At 46.3% G+C, this 19,841-nt stretch overlaps 1 protein-coding gene across 6 annotated transcripts in view; it reads left to right on the top strand.

Moving 5' to 3' along the window:
- Nucleotides 1–19,841, top strand: part of DGCR2 (DiGeorge syndrome critical region gene 2) — a 1,169,540-nt gene that overhangs the window by 601,697 nt on the left and 548,002 nt on the right. For 3 of the 6 annotated variants that reach the window (XM_069619936.1, XM_069619935.1, XM_069619934.1), the window contains one exon: nucleotides 15,645–15,743. The exons of the other annotated variants lie outside the window; for them this stretch is intronic. In XM_069619936.1, coding sequence (XP_069476037.1) covers nucleotides 15,645–15,743 — 99 coding nt within the window. The remainder of the gene's footprint in view (nucleotides 1–15,644; nucleotides 15,744–19,841) is intronic. 6 annotated transcript variants of the gene reach the window in all.

Genomic DNA, 19,841 nt, shown 5'->3' with positions numbered 1-19,841 from the left:
GAATCCTCCTATACGAGGTTGATGTCGAGAGTTTCGTAGTACCTACGGTGGTCTGGCCCTCCATTCGATCAGGATGACCTGACTGATATTTTAGATCAGGGTCCGTCCACTGACCCAGTGTTGCCTTTTCACATGGCATTACAGAAGAGGATGGCTGCTACTTGGCAGACCCCAAACACTCTTCTGGCAGTCAACACATTGTTGAATAAGAAATACCGCCCATCCAGTAGCGACCCCGACTACTTATCCACTCACCCCACTCCTGAGAGTTTGGTGGGTCAGGCAGCCCTGGCCACATCGAGGCAGGCTGCGTACCCTACCATCCTTCCTGATAGGGATGACAAGCGCTTTGATGGATGGGCACGCAAGGTATTTTCAGCTGGGAGTATGGCACTGAAATCGGCCAACTCCACCTGTACCGTGGCAAACTTTTCACACACTCTGTGGAATTGTCTCTCTGGCGGCTGAGCATATTCCCGAAGGGGAAGAAGGGGATGGGTTTCTTGCTATTGTCCAGGATGGCAAGGATGCCATGTGTGAATCCCTTCAGTCCGGGTTGGACACGGCTGATAGTGTTAGCTGGTCCATGGCTGCGAGCACCGTGATACGCAGGTTTGCGTGGTTGCGCAAGTCAGGTTTTGCTCCGATGTGCAGGCCCGTCTTTTCAACATGCCCTTTGACGGTTCTCATTTGTTTAGCAGCAAGTCTGACGAGAGCCTTGAGAGGTTGCAGACCTCCAAAGCTGCTGCTAAATCTTTAGGCGCAGCTGTGCGTCAACCTCTGCCTTTTCGTCCTAGGGGATAGCAGTGGAGGGGGGGTTCCTTTCATTACTACTCCTCTTTTGGTAGAGCGAGGGGAGCGGCCAGTCAAAGGGGCCACCGTAAAATTCCTCTGGTTGGATGGGGAAAAAGTGCCAAAGCCGCTTAGCCAGCTGCCTCTTTGCCTTCAGTCCCTGCAGCAGCCGCTCCAAAACAGCTACAAGGCCAGGTCCCATTGTTAGCCGGTTGGAGGCAGACTGTCTCAGCAGCTCGAAGAGTGGCAAGTCATTAATTCAGATGCGTGGATTCTGGAAACAATAGCCCACGGCTACTGCCTACCCTTCCTAAACCGGCCTCACGACAATCCACCGGGGAGACTTTTTGAAGATTCTGGATCCGCTCCTTGTGCAGGAAATCTTGACCCGGGTGGAGAAAGGCATTATAAAACTAGTGCCTGTGGCGGAGAGGAACAAGGGATAGTATTCCCCCATATTTTTTGATTCCCAAGAAAGACAGCAAATTGAGACCCATCTTGGACTTACGTTGCTTGAACAAGTTCTCTCTCAGGTCCTTCAGGCCCTTCGAATTCAAGATGTTGTCGTCTCTGGACCTACAGGATGCTTATTTTCATGTGCGATCCATCCAAAGCACAGAAAATACCTGAGGTTTGCAGCTGGCAACTCGCACTTTAAGTTTCAGGTACTGCCATTCGGATTGACCTCCGCCCGAGGGTCTTCACCAAGCTCATGGTGGTGGTGGCAGCGTATCGCAGAGGAGGGCGGGGGGTTCACATCTACCCCTACCTGGACGATTGGCTGATTTGAGCGTGTTCTCCCGAACAAGCCTTGGATCATCTTGGCCTCACCCGCCGCTCCCTTCTCAAGTTGGGCTTCTCCCTCAATTTCAAGAAGTCGCATTTGACACCTTCCCAACAGCTCCAGTACATAGGAGCTGTGTTGGACACATCTTTGGGGAAGTGTTCGTCACCCAAGGTGAGGGCTCATCACATTGTACAGCTGGTCAACAAATTTCAACATGCCCCGAGTCTTCCGGCTTTTGAATTCTTAAGGTTGCTTGGTCTCATGGCCACCTGCATTTTTCTGGTGCCAGAGGCCAGACTGAGGATGAGGTCCCTTCAATGGGCTCTCAAGACGCAGTGGTTGCAATTCTCAGGCAAAATGTTGGATCCCCTTCAGATTCCGCTCACGGTCTCTCAGGATCTTCTGTGGTGGGCCAGCGAAGGAAATCTGATAAGGGGGAGCCTTTTTGGCAACCGTGGCCAGAGGTGACGGTGGTGACGGACGCTTCCCTCACAGGATGGGGAGCTCATGCTAACGAGCTGACCACCAGCGTTTGTTGGTCTCTGTCGGAGTCCAAACTCCACATAAATCTTTTGGAAGTGAGGGACATCAGGCTAGCCCTAAAGGTTTTTCTGCCATCTGTGCGAGGGAAGAGTGTCCAGATCATGACTGACAACACAGTGGCCATGCACTAACTCAACAAAAAGGGGGGTTTAGGGGCCACTCCCGCTGTGCAGAGAGGCGATGCATCTCTGGTTCTGGGCAATACAGCAAGGAATCTCGCTCTCAGCAGTTCATCTAGCCGGAGAGGAGAATGCGGCGGCCGACTCTGAGCAGGCAGAGCGCGGTCTCCCACAAGTGGGAGTTAGCCCAGGAAGTCATTCAGGAAATCTTCACCCTTCAACCCCTGAAGTGAATATGTTTGTGACCGGTGCCAACCGAAAGCACGAGAGATTTTGCTTCAGGGAATTTCCTCCGAGAGAATCTTTAGGGGATGCGTTTGTTGTGGATTGGCAATTCCCACTTCTGCACACGTTTCCTCCAGTCCCCGTCATTCCTCAGGTTCTAAGGAGGTTGCAGAGTTTTGGGTCCCACATGATCCTAATTACTCCGGATTGGGCCAGGAGAGCATGGTACCCAGACCTTCTAGAAATGTCCATCTGTTCTCCATGCCGTCTTCCCCACAGAGAGGATCTTCTCTCGCGAGAGGGGGGGGTCAGGTTCTCCATCCAGAGGTCAAGACTCTCAACCTTCACGCTTGGTTTCTGAAAGGTTGAGATATAAGGATTGGGACTTCCCGGATGACGTGATGGAGCCAGGCGTCCGGCAACCAAATCCCTGTACTGTTGGTGTAAGTTTTGCGACTGGTGTAGAGGACACAATGTCAATCCTTTTCAGTGTTCCTGTCTTTCTTGCTTTCTTTGGCCCGCAAGGGTCTTCAAGTGGGTGCCATTACAGGTTACCTGGCAGCGCTCTATTTTCAAGTGCTCGTCTGAAGAATGTTCTTATTTTAAGTTTCTGTTGATTTCCCAATTTCTAAAAGGGCTCCCGAATGTGTTCCCTCCGTCCCCTTTTCAGGTGCCGGTTTGGGATTTGAATTTAGTCTTGAAATTCCTGATGGGTGCTCTGTTTGAACCTTTGCACTCTTGTCCTTGAACCTTTGCACTCTTGTCCTTTGAGACTGTTGTCCTTCAAGACAGTTTTCTTGATTGCAGTTACATCTGCTCGCAGAGTGAGCGAGTTGCAGGCACTTTCATCTAAGCCACCCTTTACTGTGTTCCACAAGAATAGGGTTATACTGAGGGTACGTCCGTCCTTTCTACCTAAGGTAGTATGAGTTTCATTTGAGCCAGAAGGTGGTACTTCCTGCTTTCTATCCTCATCATCATGGTAAGGAAGAGGAGACACTTCATAGGTTGGATCCTAGGAGAGCTTTAAGTTTTTATATTTATAGGATGTCCAGGGTCAGAGTGGACGATCAGTTTTTTGTGGGGTACACTGGACACCGATTGGGCCAGGTTGTTACCAAACAGACCTTGTTCAGGTGGATGATCCTCACCATTACTGAATGTTACAGATTGGCTGGCAAGGACCCTCCTGAGGTTTTACGAGCTCACTCCACCAGGGACGTAGCTACATCCACAGCCCTACAATGGAGCGTTCCTATTAAGAACATTTGTGATGCTGCAATATGGTCTTCCATCCACACCTTTGTCAAGCATTACTCCCTGGATACTTTCCATGGTCAAGATATGGCCTTTGGTAAAGCAGTGCTTTATTCTGCCAAATGATTGCGTATATCTAAATTCTTCTCCCTCTTCCAATCAATGATACTGCTTTGAGAGTCTGTCAAAGATGTGGAATACGTTGGAGGACACAATCCATTCAAAGAGCAAGTTACTTACCAACTGGTAACATTCTTTCTACTAGATTTTCTCCTGCAACGTATTCCTCATCGCCCTCCCAGCCTGTCCCTCTGAAGAAATTCCTATGCTATTGCAGCTTGCATTCCCTCAAGGCTATGTGCAGTCAAGCAGGTATTGTGTACGAGTATGAGTATACGACGTGTACGAGTATGTCACACGTTGTGGAGGGAAACATGAACTGAGGCTATGGGTGCCGGGTGTGCTACTTATAACATCCGATGACGTCACCCTCAACGGAGGCCTTTGAGGGACATCGACCCGACGCCATTGATGCAGAATGCCCTCTCCCGAAAGATTTCCGAAGCAACGCAGCTGTGGACATTACAGTCGAAAGAACGTTACCAGTTGGTAAGTAACTTGTTCTCGCATAAGCGCAGAAAAATGCTAAGTTTTATTATTTGTTTGCTTGGTTTATCGCCTCCTAACATGTATACTGCTAAAGAATCTGTTCACATCATGTGAATCCATGAAAGATCCAATGGTGGAGAACGGAGTTGTTTCTTACCTGGAACTTCATTTCTCCACCTTTGGTATCTTTCATGGATTCACATGCGCCTTCCTGCCTTCCCCTCCGGGAAAACATCCTCTACAGTGGCTTATCCTCCAGCTGGAGTGGTTAAAATGTGAGGGGAGTCTACTGGGCTGGAGCTATGTACGCCATGTCCTATTGATGGGTTCCAAAAGCACCCACAACGATGTTGATGGGACACTCAAGATGTCTGTTTTTCCATAGAAAAGTTACTAAATTAAAGTAACCGGGGAGTCCCAGCCTGACGGGGAATATGTGAGAGGAGAGAATGAATGACACTTTGATATTGTGAAGATGGTTTGAATTGTAATGTGCCCATCATATACTTGGTGATTTTTGTTTTTATTCTCTTGACTTTAGAAAATGATATTGGAAATAAATTAGATTCTTGGTTAATTTTCTTCTCCTTCAGCATTTGCTGGTGACATGGCTGGCAGTGGTCATAATTTCTGAAGTGCTACTTCCTGTTGAACATAATAGTGCTGCATAAAGGTGTTATATTTCTGTATAATATTTGCAATTAAGATCATTTATCCAGAATTGTTCTCAAGATCTGTAATGTGCCTCCAGATTTCCTACTTCTATTTATTTACTATTTTCATAAGGCTACATGTGATCTGGATGGTTTGCTACTGAAATATGCTTATTTGTGGGGCGTTACACGCATTTCTCCTTGTGCAAGACTTGTCTTTAGATGTTTTGATACACAAGGGAATGTTATTTGATAAATAACATTTGTGGTGTTACAGTTGGTTGCACTCGGTAGGCAGATCCTGGATTTTTGGAGGCAAGGCGTGATCATATCTATTTAGAAGAAATGAGCTAGGTAAAATCCCTCTAATTACTGCCCTATATGCTTGCTAGATGTAATGGGCAAAATGTTTGGCATTTTACTCTTTGCCGATGGTTCTTATGTCAAGGACCCCATCAGGCTCCAACAAACAACTTCATAGATTTGAGGATTCCTGCTGAAAAAGGGGCCAATGATAAATGTCACTAAGGCGATGCCTTGTAATACCGGCAATAAATAGAAGCTTAATATAAGAATAGGCAAGAAATTGATAAGCTTGTTCGCCATTATGAATATTTTGGTAATACATAACAAGCTTGCATGGGCTTATGAAGGACCCTCTACAGAGTACACCCTGTGAGAGTATTGTGGCAAACCAGACTCTTTGCATTGAGTGGAGATCTGGGGGCACTCGAACCTTGAATATCTAATTGAATATAGATTTCTGATAACTTTGTTGCCGGGATGCACATTGATGCCTGGAACTTCTGGGTATCTACTATGAAGCCTGTTTAAAGATAATTTTAAATGTGCATATATTGTGGCATGTCCCTGAATTGCATGCTCCTAGGCTGGCTTTAATTTCTATACAGGCATGGTTAAGAAACATGAGCTGTTATCTGTTATATTGATCTCCCCGATGTATGCGATACCCTTGGGACCCTGGCTCCTGAATGAAGTTACCCTAACTGGGAAGAAATTCGCTGTTTAGCTATGGCTCTGTCTCTCTGGTGCATGACTGCAATTAAAACAATATGGGGTCGGGAATCCTAAAAAAATAAAATGGAACCCTCCTATATGAAAACCTTGTTCAAATCTGCATGTGATTAGTTCTATTGGCCTTGTGTATTAATCTCTGGCTTCATCATTTATTGTCCCTTCTGCATAACGACGAGAGGTTTTGATTCATTTTCTACTGCTTTGTCCTTTCTATGCATAGATTAGAGAAAGTTGGTGGGAACATTATTCCTTAAAATTGGGTAAGATCTGCAAATTAAGTAGTATTCTAGTTTAAATCCACCGCAAAGGAAAAGGAAACTCTTGCAATTGAGATATTTTTCTTATTTGCCTTTCGGGGCCATACCATCTAACCTGGGGAAGTTCTTCTTTGCACTTTGTAATGGTTGTCTTTTTATTTGGTGGTCCTTAACATACTCCTACGTCCCATTCCCTTTCCTCCATACTGTATGGGAGTCCCTTGCTAGGGACGAAAGACAGATCCCTGTTCACCATAAAAAAAAACCTTCCCCTTTAAATTAAGAGGCGCTCCCCTGACTCCACCCACTGGCGTCAGTCCCCTTTTCCGCGTTGACTGGAATGGACCGCATTCACCAGCGCTCCTGGGTTTGGCTTCAGCTTTGTAAACCCATGTGCTCTTCCTCAGATACTTTCTTCTGTTTTTAGGTCCTAATCAGGTACTCTGGCGCCACACTCCTCCACCGACATCAGCGGCCTTCAGCAGGTGTACAGTCTGCAAAGGGCTCTTCCCTACATCCGACCCCCATGCGCTTTTCCTCCGCTGCCTTGGCCCCGATCATGGCTGGGAGGGTTGTACCGCGTGGGACGCTCTTACACCGCACGCTCTGGAGCACAGGTTAGCTCGGTGGAGGGAGCTCATTGAGAAGTCTTCTCCAGAAGACTTGAATGGCTTCTTTGTCAGACACAAGTCAAGGCCCAAGGTAGGGCCACTTTTTTCTATCGCACCCTGCAAAGGCGACTCATTCCCAAGAAAACACCAGAGCAGAAGATATCAGTTAGGTTCTCGCACCAGCACAGGTACCGCAGCTATTCCAGCTACCGGCCGCCAGGCCGAGAGGTCATTTGAGCCTTCCATGGACAGGAATGCGGGACTACAAGGTTCTTTTACCAGGTGTCCACCTGAGGGACTACGCCCTGGTACCGGACAGATCTCTTAGGGGGCGCCTGTATGCAGCACTACCAGCGATTCAGCCGAGAGCAACACTCCTACCAGGCTCCGTCCTGGAGGAGGCAAGGCCCAGCGAGGAAAGCACCACAACTTTGGCACGTGGCATGCAGCCCAACAGAATCGCCGCCGCGCCAGACAAGATGGGCGCTCGTTCGAGCCCTCTGGTGCAGAGCAGGTGGGACTGGTCTCAACCAGGTTAGTGGCCTACAGCTTATCCTTCAGCGTCACAGGGCCGATTCACCCCGCAACCAGCAAGGCAGAGTACGCACAGGCCGCAGAAGCCGCCCGCTTCTCCGTCAATACCACCTACCACCCCACCAGCCTGTCAGAACAGGTTTTTTGAACGGTTCTTCACGCTCATGAGGTCTCCCCCGATGGGGTCCATCCTTCCGGATGTTATCAGGCACATGCTCCCGCCGGCGCTATAGTCATTCTTCCTTTGGCTCCAGCTCCTCAGTCCCTGCTGCCCATGCCGGGCCCTTCGATTCCGGCTCCCCTACCTCCCACAGTTGAGGCAATGCCGGCTCCAGTTCCAACAACGCATCCTTTGGCACCCAGCACTCCTTCACCCGCACCGGAGCAGCCAGACACCCTAGTGGACAACGATGAGGGGGACCACCCCGACACGCCATCCTCGGCCACGGCCTTTCATGAATGGCCATCGCTGCAGCGTCCCCCTACTCAAGCCACAGACGTCCTCGGCCACCTTTGCTTCGACACTTCTAGGCAAGGAGAAGATCCTGGAGGCTTATGGTAAGGTTTATTCCAACACCTCACATGCATAATTCCAACACAGACGCCATGCAGGCAGCCGTAAACCAGAGGCTTTGCTGGGAAATAGCGGACTTCATTCCTGATCTTCCGGTGCAGAGCCAGGCACGTTTCAAGGTGGGGCTGGTAGAAGCTAAAATGGTGGCCCAGGACATCATGGGGTCCACTGTGACGCACATTGACATCTCAGGCCGTGCGATCTGCATCGCCATAGACATGAGAAAGACTGCCTGGCTACGGGCTACCAAATTTAACCCGGATGTCCAGGAACGCATATTGAACCTTCAATTCGAGGGTGGCGACCTTACATTCAACCACCGATGAGGAGCTAGATAAGAACAACTCCCAAACTGTGAAGTCTTTATCCTCACGAAAGCCACCCTGAAGGCTTACACCAGTCGCATCACCACTCAGAAAAGGGGCGGGCCTTTGGCAGCTTCCAGGGCTTCCAGGAACGGCGTTCGAAACAGCCTGACTGTTCTCCGAGTCAGCACCGGCGCAAACAGCAGAAAGGTGGAGCAAGGGCTTCTTTCAGTCCCCCTCCTCTGCCCCAGCCTAAGAGGGAAAGAAGGCATGATGCGCCCCTTTGTGTCCACGTGTCTCTGGTTGGGGTCGGGGCACAGGCTTGCCCTTTATGCACAGTCTTGGCGTCAAAGGTTTGCAGACTTATGGATCCTATCCCTAGTGTCCACGGGTTACTGTCTACTGATTCCTCTCACCTCTGCCGCAACTCCCACAAATTTGTTAGCTTGTCGAGAGCCAGGCAGTGGAAGAAGTTCCAGCCTCCCAGCGAGGCTTGGGGTTCTAATCTAGGATTTTCGCCATACAAAAGGAGAACCAGGCTGGCCTGAGAGTTGTTGGACCTGTCCACCCTGAACCTCTCCCTCCCACTTATAAAATTCAAGATGGTTACGTCCACGCTGATTGCGGAGACACTCTGCAGGGGGGGCTGGATGTGTTCCCTGGATCTGAAGGACGCGTATCTACATGTCCCAATTTGGCAGCCTCATCGGTCCTTTCTACGTTTCAGGATCATGGGCTTTCACATCCAATACAAGGTTCTACCCTTCGGCCTCAATTCAGCCCCTAGGGTCTTTACCAGACTTATGAATGCAGTGGCAGCCCTTCTCAGGGCCCAAGGTCACCATGTCTACCTGTACCTGGACGACTGGCTCGTCAGGGCGAGAACCGTGGAGGCGGTTCTCCACACTTCTTCTGCCCTTATGAACACACTCCACAAACTTGGATTTTCCATCAATCTCAAGAAGTCTCCGCTGCAGCCTATGCAGAGCATGACTTTTCTGGGCCTCATCTGGGACACAAGCTCCGTGAGAGTTTTCCCCTTGGAGGACAAGATCACGGCTATCAAGAGGGCCACAGGTATTTTTCTCAGCTGAGAAGTGACCTCAGCCTCGTAGTACCAACATCTACTGGGTATCATGGTGGCTTTCCTACTTGCAGTGCCTCACACAAGGCTCAAGATGAGGAGATTGCTGCTGCACTTTGCAGCCTCATGGAATCGGGAGCAGAGCTCCCAAGGGCAGCTTGTCGGCATTCCTCCCTTTCTTCCACCAGGACCTCGTCTGGTGGTCCACGGACTGCAACCTGCAGACAGGCAGGCCCTCCTGGCAAGCAGCACAACAATTCACCACCACCATGGATTCCTCCCTGGAATTATGGGGCGCTACGATGGACAACCACTGCGTCCATGGAGTCTGGTCCCTCCAGGAGCAGGAGGCCCATATAAATTGGTTAGAGCTGAAAGCTATTTGGCTCTCTCTCAAAGCCTTTCTGCCGCTTATTGGGGGCAAGACGGCAACGCCTTTCTGCCGCGTATTGGCAGCATGTATTACATCAACAAGCAGGGTGGCACCAGGTCCCCCCCTCTGGGCAGCCTATCGGTAAGCATTTGGGAGTGGGCCGTGGAGAACAACATCTACTTGAGTGCAAACAACCTCCCGGTGGAGTCCAACCTGGAGGTTGACGGGCTCAACAGACTGGGAGTGGACAATTACGAATGGCAATTGAACTATCAGGTCCTGCTGGGGATCTTCAGCAGAGGGGGCCATCCTCAGGTGGATCTTTGTAAAAAATTTTTAAAAAAGTGCCCTCAGTTTGCATCTTGGCAGGGCCCTGGCTCCCTCTGCGACGCCTTCCAGATATAGTGGAACAGCATGACAGCATATACATTTCCTACCACTCCCATGGTGGTTCATAGGGTGATCTGCAAGATAACAGAATCATGTCACCTCAGCATCATTCTGATAGCTCTGTGGTGGCCGGCGAGACCATGGTTCTCAGAGCTGCTCAGCCTCTCGGACAAGCCTCCCATTCACCTGCTAGTGGGACCAGCTCACCTTCTATCGCAGCAGCAGCAGCAGGGGGGCAGACGGGGGTGGGAAGGAGTGTGTCATCCACCTGGCCCTGCAGAAATTAGCCCTCACAGCGTGGTTCCTGAGCAGGTCACACTAAAGCATCTACAGCTGTCACAGGCTAACCTAGACATCATTCAGGGCGCTAGGAGCAACGCTACTAGGAGCCAGTACAAAAGCATGTGGACTAGGTTTTGCTACTGGGTGGAATCAAAGGAGATTAACCCGCTTACTTGCACGTTGGACGATGTGCTATCCTTCTCTGCTCACTCAGGAGTGCAGATAAACACATGCTGTACCTACCTGGCGGCCATAGGAGTCTACCGGAACTGGAGGAGGAAGTGTTCTCTTCCTCCAACCCGGTGGTTAAGCGACATCTGGCGAGCCTCACCAGGCTTTACCCGCTTGTCAAGAAGCCATACCTGGTGTGGGACCTCAACAAGTGTTGGGCGCCCTGGGGCACAAACCTTTCGAGCCAATGGCATCCGCGGACTTCAGCCTGGTCACCATTAAAACGGCTCTCTTGGTGGGTCTTACGTCTGCCTGTAGAGTTGGTGAAATTCAGGCACTGGTGGCATCAGAACTGTACATACTTTTTCGCAGAGTTAAGGTGGTCCTGAGCACGCATCCTGCATTCTTGCCTAAAGTAGGCTCTTCTTTCCATCTAAATGAGATGGTGTTACCTACTTTCTTTGCGGTTCCTAAGGACGTTGCTCAAAGGGTCTTGCACTGTCTGGATGTCGGGCGTGCACTGAAATTTTATCTGGACAGGACCAAGAGGTTCTGCAAGTCGGACACTCTGGGTCACCTTCAGGGGGTCAAGGCCGTGTTATCAGGCTTCCAATGTGTCTATAGCAAGGTGGATGATTTTGGCCACCAAGGAGTCCTATGAGGGGCAACGTAAACCACTTCCAGCGAACATGCATGCCACGCTGTTAGAGCCAAGGCCACGGCAGTTGCGTTCTAGAGGCATGTTCCGTGGCAGGTCATCAGCAGGGCGGTCATGTGGGCCATGCCTTCGGCCTTCTGTAAACACTGTTTGGATGCCAGCTCCAAGTCAGACGCAGCATTTGTGCAGGCCGAATTAAGCAACTTGTTTTCTTAAGGAGGGTCACCTCTCCACCCTGGGGCTACATTCAGTTGTAATTGCCCATGCAGTATGGAGGAAAGGAGACAGAACGTAGGAGTAATTATAAGTTACTCACCGGAGTGACTAACGTACTCCTAGTCCATAGTCCCCTTTCCGCCATATGTCCCACCATTTTCCCCCTAATAAAACTGGTGTCATTAGGCAATGGTAATATTGTTGACGTGTCAATGGGGACTGAGGAGTGGCGCCGTTGGGCCAAGTCGGGGGAGCGCATGCTCCCAGGGCTGCGCCTCTAAATTTAATGGTGAAGGTTTTTTCTGGTGAAAATGGTTCCCTCTTCCGTTCCTAGCGAGGGATGCCCATACAGTATGGAGGAAAGGGAACTATGGACTGGGAGTACGTTAGTAACTATGGTGACTTATCATTTTATCATGTTATCTATTTTTACAAGCAGTATTGAAGTTTTCACTATGAATGAATTGTCTTATTCATGTGGTTTTGTGGGTGTTGAAACACGAAATAAAGAAATGTTGAACTGCATAGTTCGACATTTTAAAATCTTTTGACACTATACTTTCCGCCTCAATTTTTCTGTTAGAAGTGATCAATATACTGATTTTATGAGTACAGAAAACAAAAGGATGGTGGAGTGAGATGTAAAGTGAGCGATTGGGGAAATGGAGTCGAGCTGTATGTTGGGATTTCAGAATGCAACGTGGAATGTCTGCTTACTGAATATGCTTTCTCATAGTACCATTGTATGAACTACTGCAATGTTGATTGCAGTGTATGATCAGATATTTAAGCCTCTCAGAATGATTTTGAGAGCGAAGATGAAAATGTTCTGTAGGTGAGGATGCCAGTCCAGAGGATAGTGGAAACTTTGTTGGCTAACAGATCCAAGTTGGAGTTGCTGCAAAATTGTTTGCAGTTGATGTTATGGCAATGGTTCAATGATAGGCGTCTAGAAGGATTTGATCCACAGCTCTCATACTCTGCAAAATCCTTATACTTCACCATTGACAGCAACCTGTCCTTCCAGAAACATAGTCAAGATGACCCAAAGATCATGGCTCGGACTCTCCACCCTTAAAAAAAAAAAAAAATATATCAAACTCTTCATCCCGCCGCAGGACTTCAGGAATGTAATGTAGACCCTTGTGGTCTCGCACATCGCTGGTGGGGAATATGCCCTCCTGATGGGGCTGAGCAGCTCACTTGGCTCCCCTAAAAGCAGGCCACCATGTTTGAATACGGGTGCACACAAATTTGACCAAATCAGCCCAACCTTATGTGAACTACACGCTTCCTTTCCAGACTAGGGTACTATTCAAGACTTCATATTTCAACTACAAAAGTCACGAGTAGCACACCAGCATACTTGGCGGCTAAGCTGCATATATCTGGTGGCACACACTTGTCACGCAGCAAATCTACCAACTGGCTTGAATCGCTACTCGTCCATGAAGAGAGGACCCACAAGTAATAATTCTCTTGTCATGCACCCACCCTCCGGTGTCGGCTCGGAATGCCCCCACAATTCCTCAATTTCGCAAATCTCTAAAAACATGGCTTTTTCAACAACACTTGACCAAGTACTAATTCCTGTGGACAACACGTACCGAAGCACAGTACTGCGCTACTGTTAAAAGATGTTAGCACAAATGTTGGCTACCCACCCTCTGTACAGCGCTCTGCTACACCTGAGCCAAATCCACTATTTAAGCAAAATAAAAAATAAAAATAAATGTTAGGATTTCTGTTTTCTGGTGTTGAGTAAGTGTTGGCATATAGTGCATTAGATAAAATATTTGTGCTGTCCCTGCCATGGGAAGGGTCTGTTTTCTCTGTTGTGGCTTTACAGGAAGGTCTCCAATGCAGGCAAAGTTAAGGGCTTGGTTTCTGATCGTGCATTTTCTTTAACTTAATATTGTATTTTGGTGTGGCCAGACTTAAGAAGAGGACTATCCACATCAGAAGGTCGGTTTAGAGCGGGGTAAATGGTGTGATTTGCTTGTACATGAGAGCCACCCTTTGAACTAAATGGTTTGGAGATGTAGTAATTCCGCTTGGAAAAGTTAGAGCAAGTGTACCCGAGCGTGGGCTAAAATGTTAATGTGCAAGTGTCAGATTTGTTCCAGGGGTAATTGGCGTTTGGTATTTGGTATTTGGGTTTTGGGATATCGGAGTGACGTTTGAAGGCAGAGGTTCAGTGCAAGCGTTTTGAAACTTCACAAAGTTGAAATTTGTGGCTTTTGTACCAGTAGGCTTGTCAAAGGGACTTTGATAGTTGTGGGATTCGGTGTTTTGAAGGATTAAGAGAATGATGGCCAATATCCCAATATGTGTTCAATTATTGTAGAATTGTTTCGCTGTAACAAGAGGACTGTAGGTGGTGCAGCTGCCTGTGCCTAGGAAAAGAGATTGGGCTCATCCAAGATGGTTGCTAGCAGACATGGAAAGAATATTTGTCAGTGTTGAGGTGAAATAAACCAACTGGGGACAGTAAAGCTCTTGGATGGGTTGGCTCTCAGTGAAATCGCACCCTCTTGTGGAGCTTGGTTGGTGCAGACCCATATATATTTACTGCGTTCTATCTGATCACCCTTGTGGCGTGGTCTAGATCGGGTGTGGTCTGTGTTTTCTGTTGCGTTGCAGAATTAGCCTCTCGAGTTGTTGGTGAATATTTGGCTCTTGCCTGAAAGCAAAGGTTTTTTTGTAAGATCCTGGGTGCCTTGTTTATCCAAATTAAGAATGTTCTAATGCTCAACTATTTTAGGCTTGTTGCTAATTGTTTATCAATTTTTAATTTTCATTATTTTCTAGATGTCTGTGGTGTAACACACTTTCTAGCTATTATTAGTTGTTGTCTAACTTTTTTGACCAATTTATCAACTTATTGATTTTTAAAATCACAATTGTTAATACAAATGAATTTTGTAGCAGTTGAGGAATATCATGCTATTAGTAAGACGAATATGTTATGCAAGTGCATGCCAGCAAAAATAGTTTACACAATATTGAAATCACTTGGGTATAGTACTTTGAATGGTGGATTAACCCTTAGCAGCAGAGGTCAAATTAGTTGCTGGCTTGAAGAAAAAAGGAATTAAAAGTCCTTGCCAAACTAAAATCAACAACCCTTTCTCCACTGCAGTCTTCTCACCATGACCTCACAAGTCTGCCACACAAGTACATACTTCCAACATTTGACTAATTGAGCTATCCCTCAATTTCCAACCAGTTTATAGTTGAATCTTTTCTATATTGAATTATTTAGGTATTTATCACTGTGCATTACTTTTGTAATGTTCAAGAGATCTGCGTGGTACTCCGTTGTTGGCCACCATCGCTGCAACATTTTCAAAACTGGATTCATAAGCTTGGCAACATCACAAAGGATCAGATTTCATTCTCGGGTATCACCTTAACTCCCTTTACAGTTGTTGGACACACTTTAGAATGCTTAGTCTAAGTCTTTGAATAATTATAAGGTGGCATGAACAATAGACTATTAGTAGTGCTTCTTGTTAATGTTTTCTGTCCTTCTCTCACATATTCTACTACCTTTGAGCTTTTGAACTGATGGAGTAAATCTGTGAAAGAATGGTTTTGTGGAGTGATTAAACAGCGAAGCACTTCTCTCATTCGTAAAACGTGTATTTTAGGGATAGCTGGTTCTTTCTAGAACTATGCACGTTTCCACTTTCACCTTCTCTATGCTTGCTTTGTCTTTGCAAGTAAATCTGTAACACTGCTTGGACTGTTGTGATCTACTTAAGAGGAGCTCCTGTCTGCTAGGTGTCTGCTGCAGTTCCTTTATATGAATTGTCTACCCTTTCGACTTCTGCTTCTTAAAACAGATCTGACTCTTCTCTTCTTCTGATACCAAAGATGTTTTTCCATCTTAATTTTTCAGCTATGCCAAAAACATTTTTGGGGATCAAATATATATTTAACGGCTAATTAATTGTGCCTTCTGATCTCCTTTTCATGTGCAACCTTTTCAGCTAGATAGTGTTGAAAATGACAGGCAGTATAACGTCTTGGCTTCAAAAAACAGATTCCTCATCTTTTAGCTTGGATTTAGTCATGGGTCTTTATAATGCTAAATGACACAATCCAGATCTACGTTTTACATAAGCAACATTTAAGTTTCTTCACAATTGGTGGATCCACAGGTGTGAACACTGACGCAATGACGTTGTCACGCTGGCAAGCAGTCTCTGGATTCGGTTTGGGATCAGCAGCACGGACACGGCACTCATATTTGGGTCAAGGTATTTGTTTGCTAATTTAATTTCATGCGCGCTCTGAAAAAATACAGAAGTATGGCACAGAGTGTTTGTTCATTAAAAAACTAAGGGCCCAGGCTTTGTAATAGCTTTCTTGTTTGAAGAGTTATTGCCATTTTCTAGCAATGCCAATATGCATTTCTTGCATGCTGGAGTCTTCAGATTACCAAAGAGTACAATGAAAGAAAGTTGTAGACGCCATATCATCCCAAGATTGCAAACACTGTGGGCCATTCATTAAACTTGTAAATCATTGGGTCTTGTAGAGGTTAAAATGCTATTGATATCTATCATTGTGGAGGAGCGTTTTGTCTGCTTTTCTGTGTTTAATGTCCACAACACCAAACATAGTTTAAGCTCCAGAATTACACTCCTTTCAATGTCATTCAAATTACAGTAGCATGTATTTACAATCTCGGTGATATAACACGACATGTGTGGGGGGGGGTGGCTGTGAGCCATGTTAAGGGGGCCACCTACCCTACCCCTTCCCCATGTACCTCCCACCCCCCAAACCACCCCTGCCTAATCTCCTGAACAGTATTGCAGTATTTCCTGATAGGTTTTCATTCTGAATTGTTCTTATTTATGTGGTTTTGTGGGTGTTGAAACCCAAAATAAATGTATGATGGTGATGATGATGATGTTGAATTGCATAGTTACACATTTTAAAATATTTTGACAATTTAGGCATTAAACCTTCTACTTTACACTTCTATTTTTGTTACAAGTAATCAATATACTGATTGTATAATGAGTGCACAAAACAAAAGCATGGTGGGTGAAAGGAAAGGATTGAGGAAATGGAGTCAAGAGCTGTATGTCAAGATTTTAGTAGGTAATGTGGAATGTCTTCGTGTCTCTAAATACCACATGGGCTTTATCATTTTCCAGTGGCATACACTACTGCAGTGTTGGGTGTTGATTTCAGTGTATGATCAGATATTTAAGCCTCCCAGAATAATGTAGGGAGCTTAGATGGACATTTTATCTAGGCAACAATAGCATCCCCTAGAAGATGATACAAACTTGGTTGGGTATTAGATGGAATCGTAATGGAGGTAATTGTTGCTCAATTGACGTTTGGATTTCTGTTTTCTGGTGTCGCTGTAAGTGTTGACACAGTGCATTAGACAAACTGTTAACTACGCTGCTCCTGAATTGGGAATCTTGTGCTTTCTACGTTGTTGCTTTACAGGTCACTAATGCAGGCAAAGTTAAGGGCTTGGCTATTGATTGGGTGAAATTTAGCTGCATATCTCATTTTGATGTGGCCAGGCTTAAATTGGCCATATCAGAAGGTCGGGCTAGAGAAGGGTAAATAGTGTATGAGTTGCTTGTATGTTGGAGCTCTGATGCGTCGGAGATCTGAGGCCGGCCTGGACCACCACACATGCAATGCCCATGATGATAATACTGCTGCAGGGGCACGATGTGCAATGCACTAGATGAAGGATGTAATTGTGTTTCTATGATTAAGATGTACATTCGTTACCTAGTATAGAAATAAGCGGGTGGCGCCTGGCTCCTGACTGTGAAATGTACCAGCCACCTCTGTCTGTGGACCATAATATTATCCGCAGAACTCGGACCATAAGACATGTTCATGCTGGATCTGCCAATATATGCTAGAATCCCCATGTAAAAAACATAATCGCCAGGACAACATTTTGATTAGTGGAGAGACATTGGAGAAGCATGAAAGAATACTAGGAAGGGTATTAGAGCTATTGGAGGGGAGAGGAAGGACGATGAGAAAGGAAAAATGTTTTTCAAACGGAATAGGTGGAATATTTAGGGCATGCGATTGCTGGGGATGCAGTGACACCCAAGAAAGATATGGTAGATTGCATTACTAAGATTGAGACTTCACAATCAAAAGGGGAATTGCAGTTGTTTTTGGGCAATACTTGTTTTACCAGAAATTTGTAAACTATTTTACAGAGAAGGCTGGAGAAATGAGGAAACTATTGAAGAAAGGGGAGTATGGAACAGTAAATGTGAAGGGGAGTTTCATGAAATTAAGAGGAAAATTGATGTGGCAAAGGTTTTGGAACTATTTGACACAAGAAGTGAAGAGAAGTTTATTGCCTATGCTTCAAGGGTCTTGCATAGTCTGGTAAAGAGATTCACTTTTAGAGAAATAAGCCTTAGCATGCAATTGGGCTGTTCAAAAGTTGAAATTTTGTACGGGGTGTAGAATTTATTTGAGAACAGATCGTAGGCCTTTAAAGGCAATATTTGAATCGGAAGTTTATATAAAGGGTCAAGGCGAGTAACTGTTTGGGTGACAGTCATGCATTTGTAATGAGTTGTTCTGGACCGGAAATATTTCTTGGCAGACCACTTATTGATTGGATGGAAGGGAAGATTTGGGGCGAGAAGCGATGTAACAATCGGGTGTTTATGAGGTGCAAAGGTTTTATTGGTAGTGTAAATTGGGAGCAGTTAATGGAAGGGGATGAGACATTATCTGTGCACTACAAATAGTGAAGTCTGGATAGCTGGGAAAATTGAGTTTAGTTGTAGAGGTGAGAGTGTGTTTGGAGGTTGGAAAAGAACTAATTGTTGAGGGAGGATTACTGGGTAGGGTAGTAGTTCCTATAGTGTTGAGGGAGAGATTGGTGGATGTTCCACATGAAGGCCATATAGGGATTACAAGGACAAAGGCAGTGTTGAGAGAAGAGTTTTGATGGCCTGGTTCGGATGTGATGATGGTGAGGAGGCTGGAAACTGTGCAGAATGAGAGGTCAGGTAAGAATGTGAAGGCCATTGCCCAACCTTTGATCAAGGCAGAAGTGTCAAAGTTGTACGAGACGAGCTGGCAATGGGTGTGATGGGTCCCCCGGAAGTTGGAAGCTGTCAGGGAATGTTTATTGTGGTGGTGTTGGATTTATTATCAAGGTGGGTCGAATTTACAATTGTGAGGGAAGCGATTGCGTCAAAGGTGATGACGTTTCTAGAAGAGTTTTGATGGAGAAGGATTCCCAGGGAGCATACTGACTGATAATGGGAGTCAATTTGTGGGAAAGTTGATGAGAGTATTGGAAAAAGTGCCAGATTGTGCACAAGAGGATGGCTCCCTATAATCATGAGTAATGAAAAGGATAAACCTGTGCATTATGGATGGATGGATGCAACAAGATTGGCGGGTGTGTGTCATAAATAGGAAGGAGGCAGTGGAAGAACGTATGTGTGCTCTCAATGACTGGAGTGAGCCTGTTTGAGATGAGGGGGTGAAGGGAAATGCAAGAATTTGTCCTCCGTGGCTGGGAACGGCAAGGGTGTCTGAAGGTGTTGTTGTTGAAGACATGAAGAGGAGAGTGGACTGGAGGAAGGGAGCTTTGAGGCGCGCCAATCTAAAGGTTTGCATATTTGCTGATCGAAGTGTTGGGGCTTGGGCGAAGATAAAAAAGGGTGCTGTGAGAATCTGAGGTGGACAAGTGTGGAATTTAGGAAGAGTGGTGAATGTGGAAGGCTTTGAAGTAGCAAGGGTGAAGTGAGTGAGGAAGGAAGAGAGGTGTGCCGTATCTTGGGCTGTCAGTTGATGTAAAAAATGTGTGGGCGCGTGGACTGTGGCTGTATTATCCGTGAGGTGGATAGGGTTTGAGGAGAAGCAGTTGGCGGTGACGCAGAGAGAGAACCAATCTTGTGATGTAGCGCTGGCTTGAAGTGTCCTTGTTTCAATTATGCACATAGCTCAGACCATAAGAAAATATGTTCATGCTTTGCCAATATATGCCAGAATCCCCATGTCAAAACATACTTGCCACTAAAAATCTCATGAAATAGGAAAAAAAGCATGCTTTTGCTGGTTGTACAAATGCCTCCTACCCCACCATGTAAGAAAACTCATGTTAACGTTTCCCTTAATGTGCAGTTTCACCTACCGCCACACCCATGTAATAACACTCATGTTGACTATGCCCATAATGTCAGTAAAAAAATAAATCATGGCTAGTAACAAAATATAATCTCCTTGCCGGCTACGTGAATACCCCCCACCATGTAAGAACATTCATTATGTTGACTTTGCCTGTAACTCTAGTAAGAAAACGCCTTTTCTTCCATCCAAAACCTTAT

This window comes from Ambystoma mexicanum, chromosome 10, assembly GCF_040938575.1.
Source record: "Ambystoma mexicanum isolate Mex_15411 chromosome 10, UKY_AmexF1_1, whole genome shotgun sequence".
Lineage (NCBI taxonomy): Eukaryota > Metazoa > Chordata > Amphibia > Caudata > Ambystomatidae > Ambystoma > Ambystoma mexicanum.
Note: the sequence above shows the minus strand (reverse complement) of the source record. Positions and strands in the feature narration are given on the sequence as shown.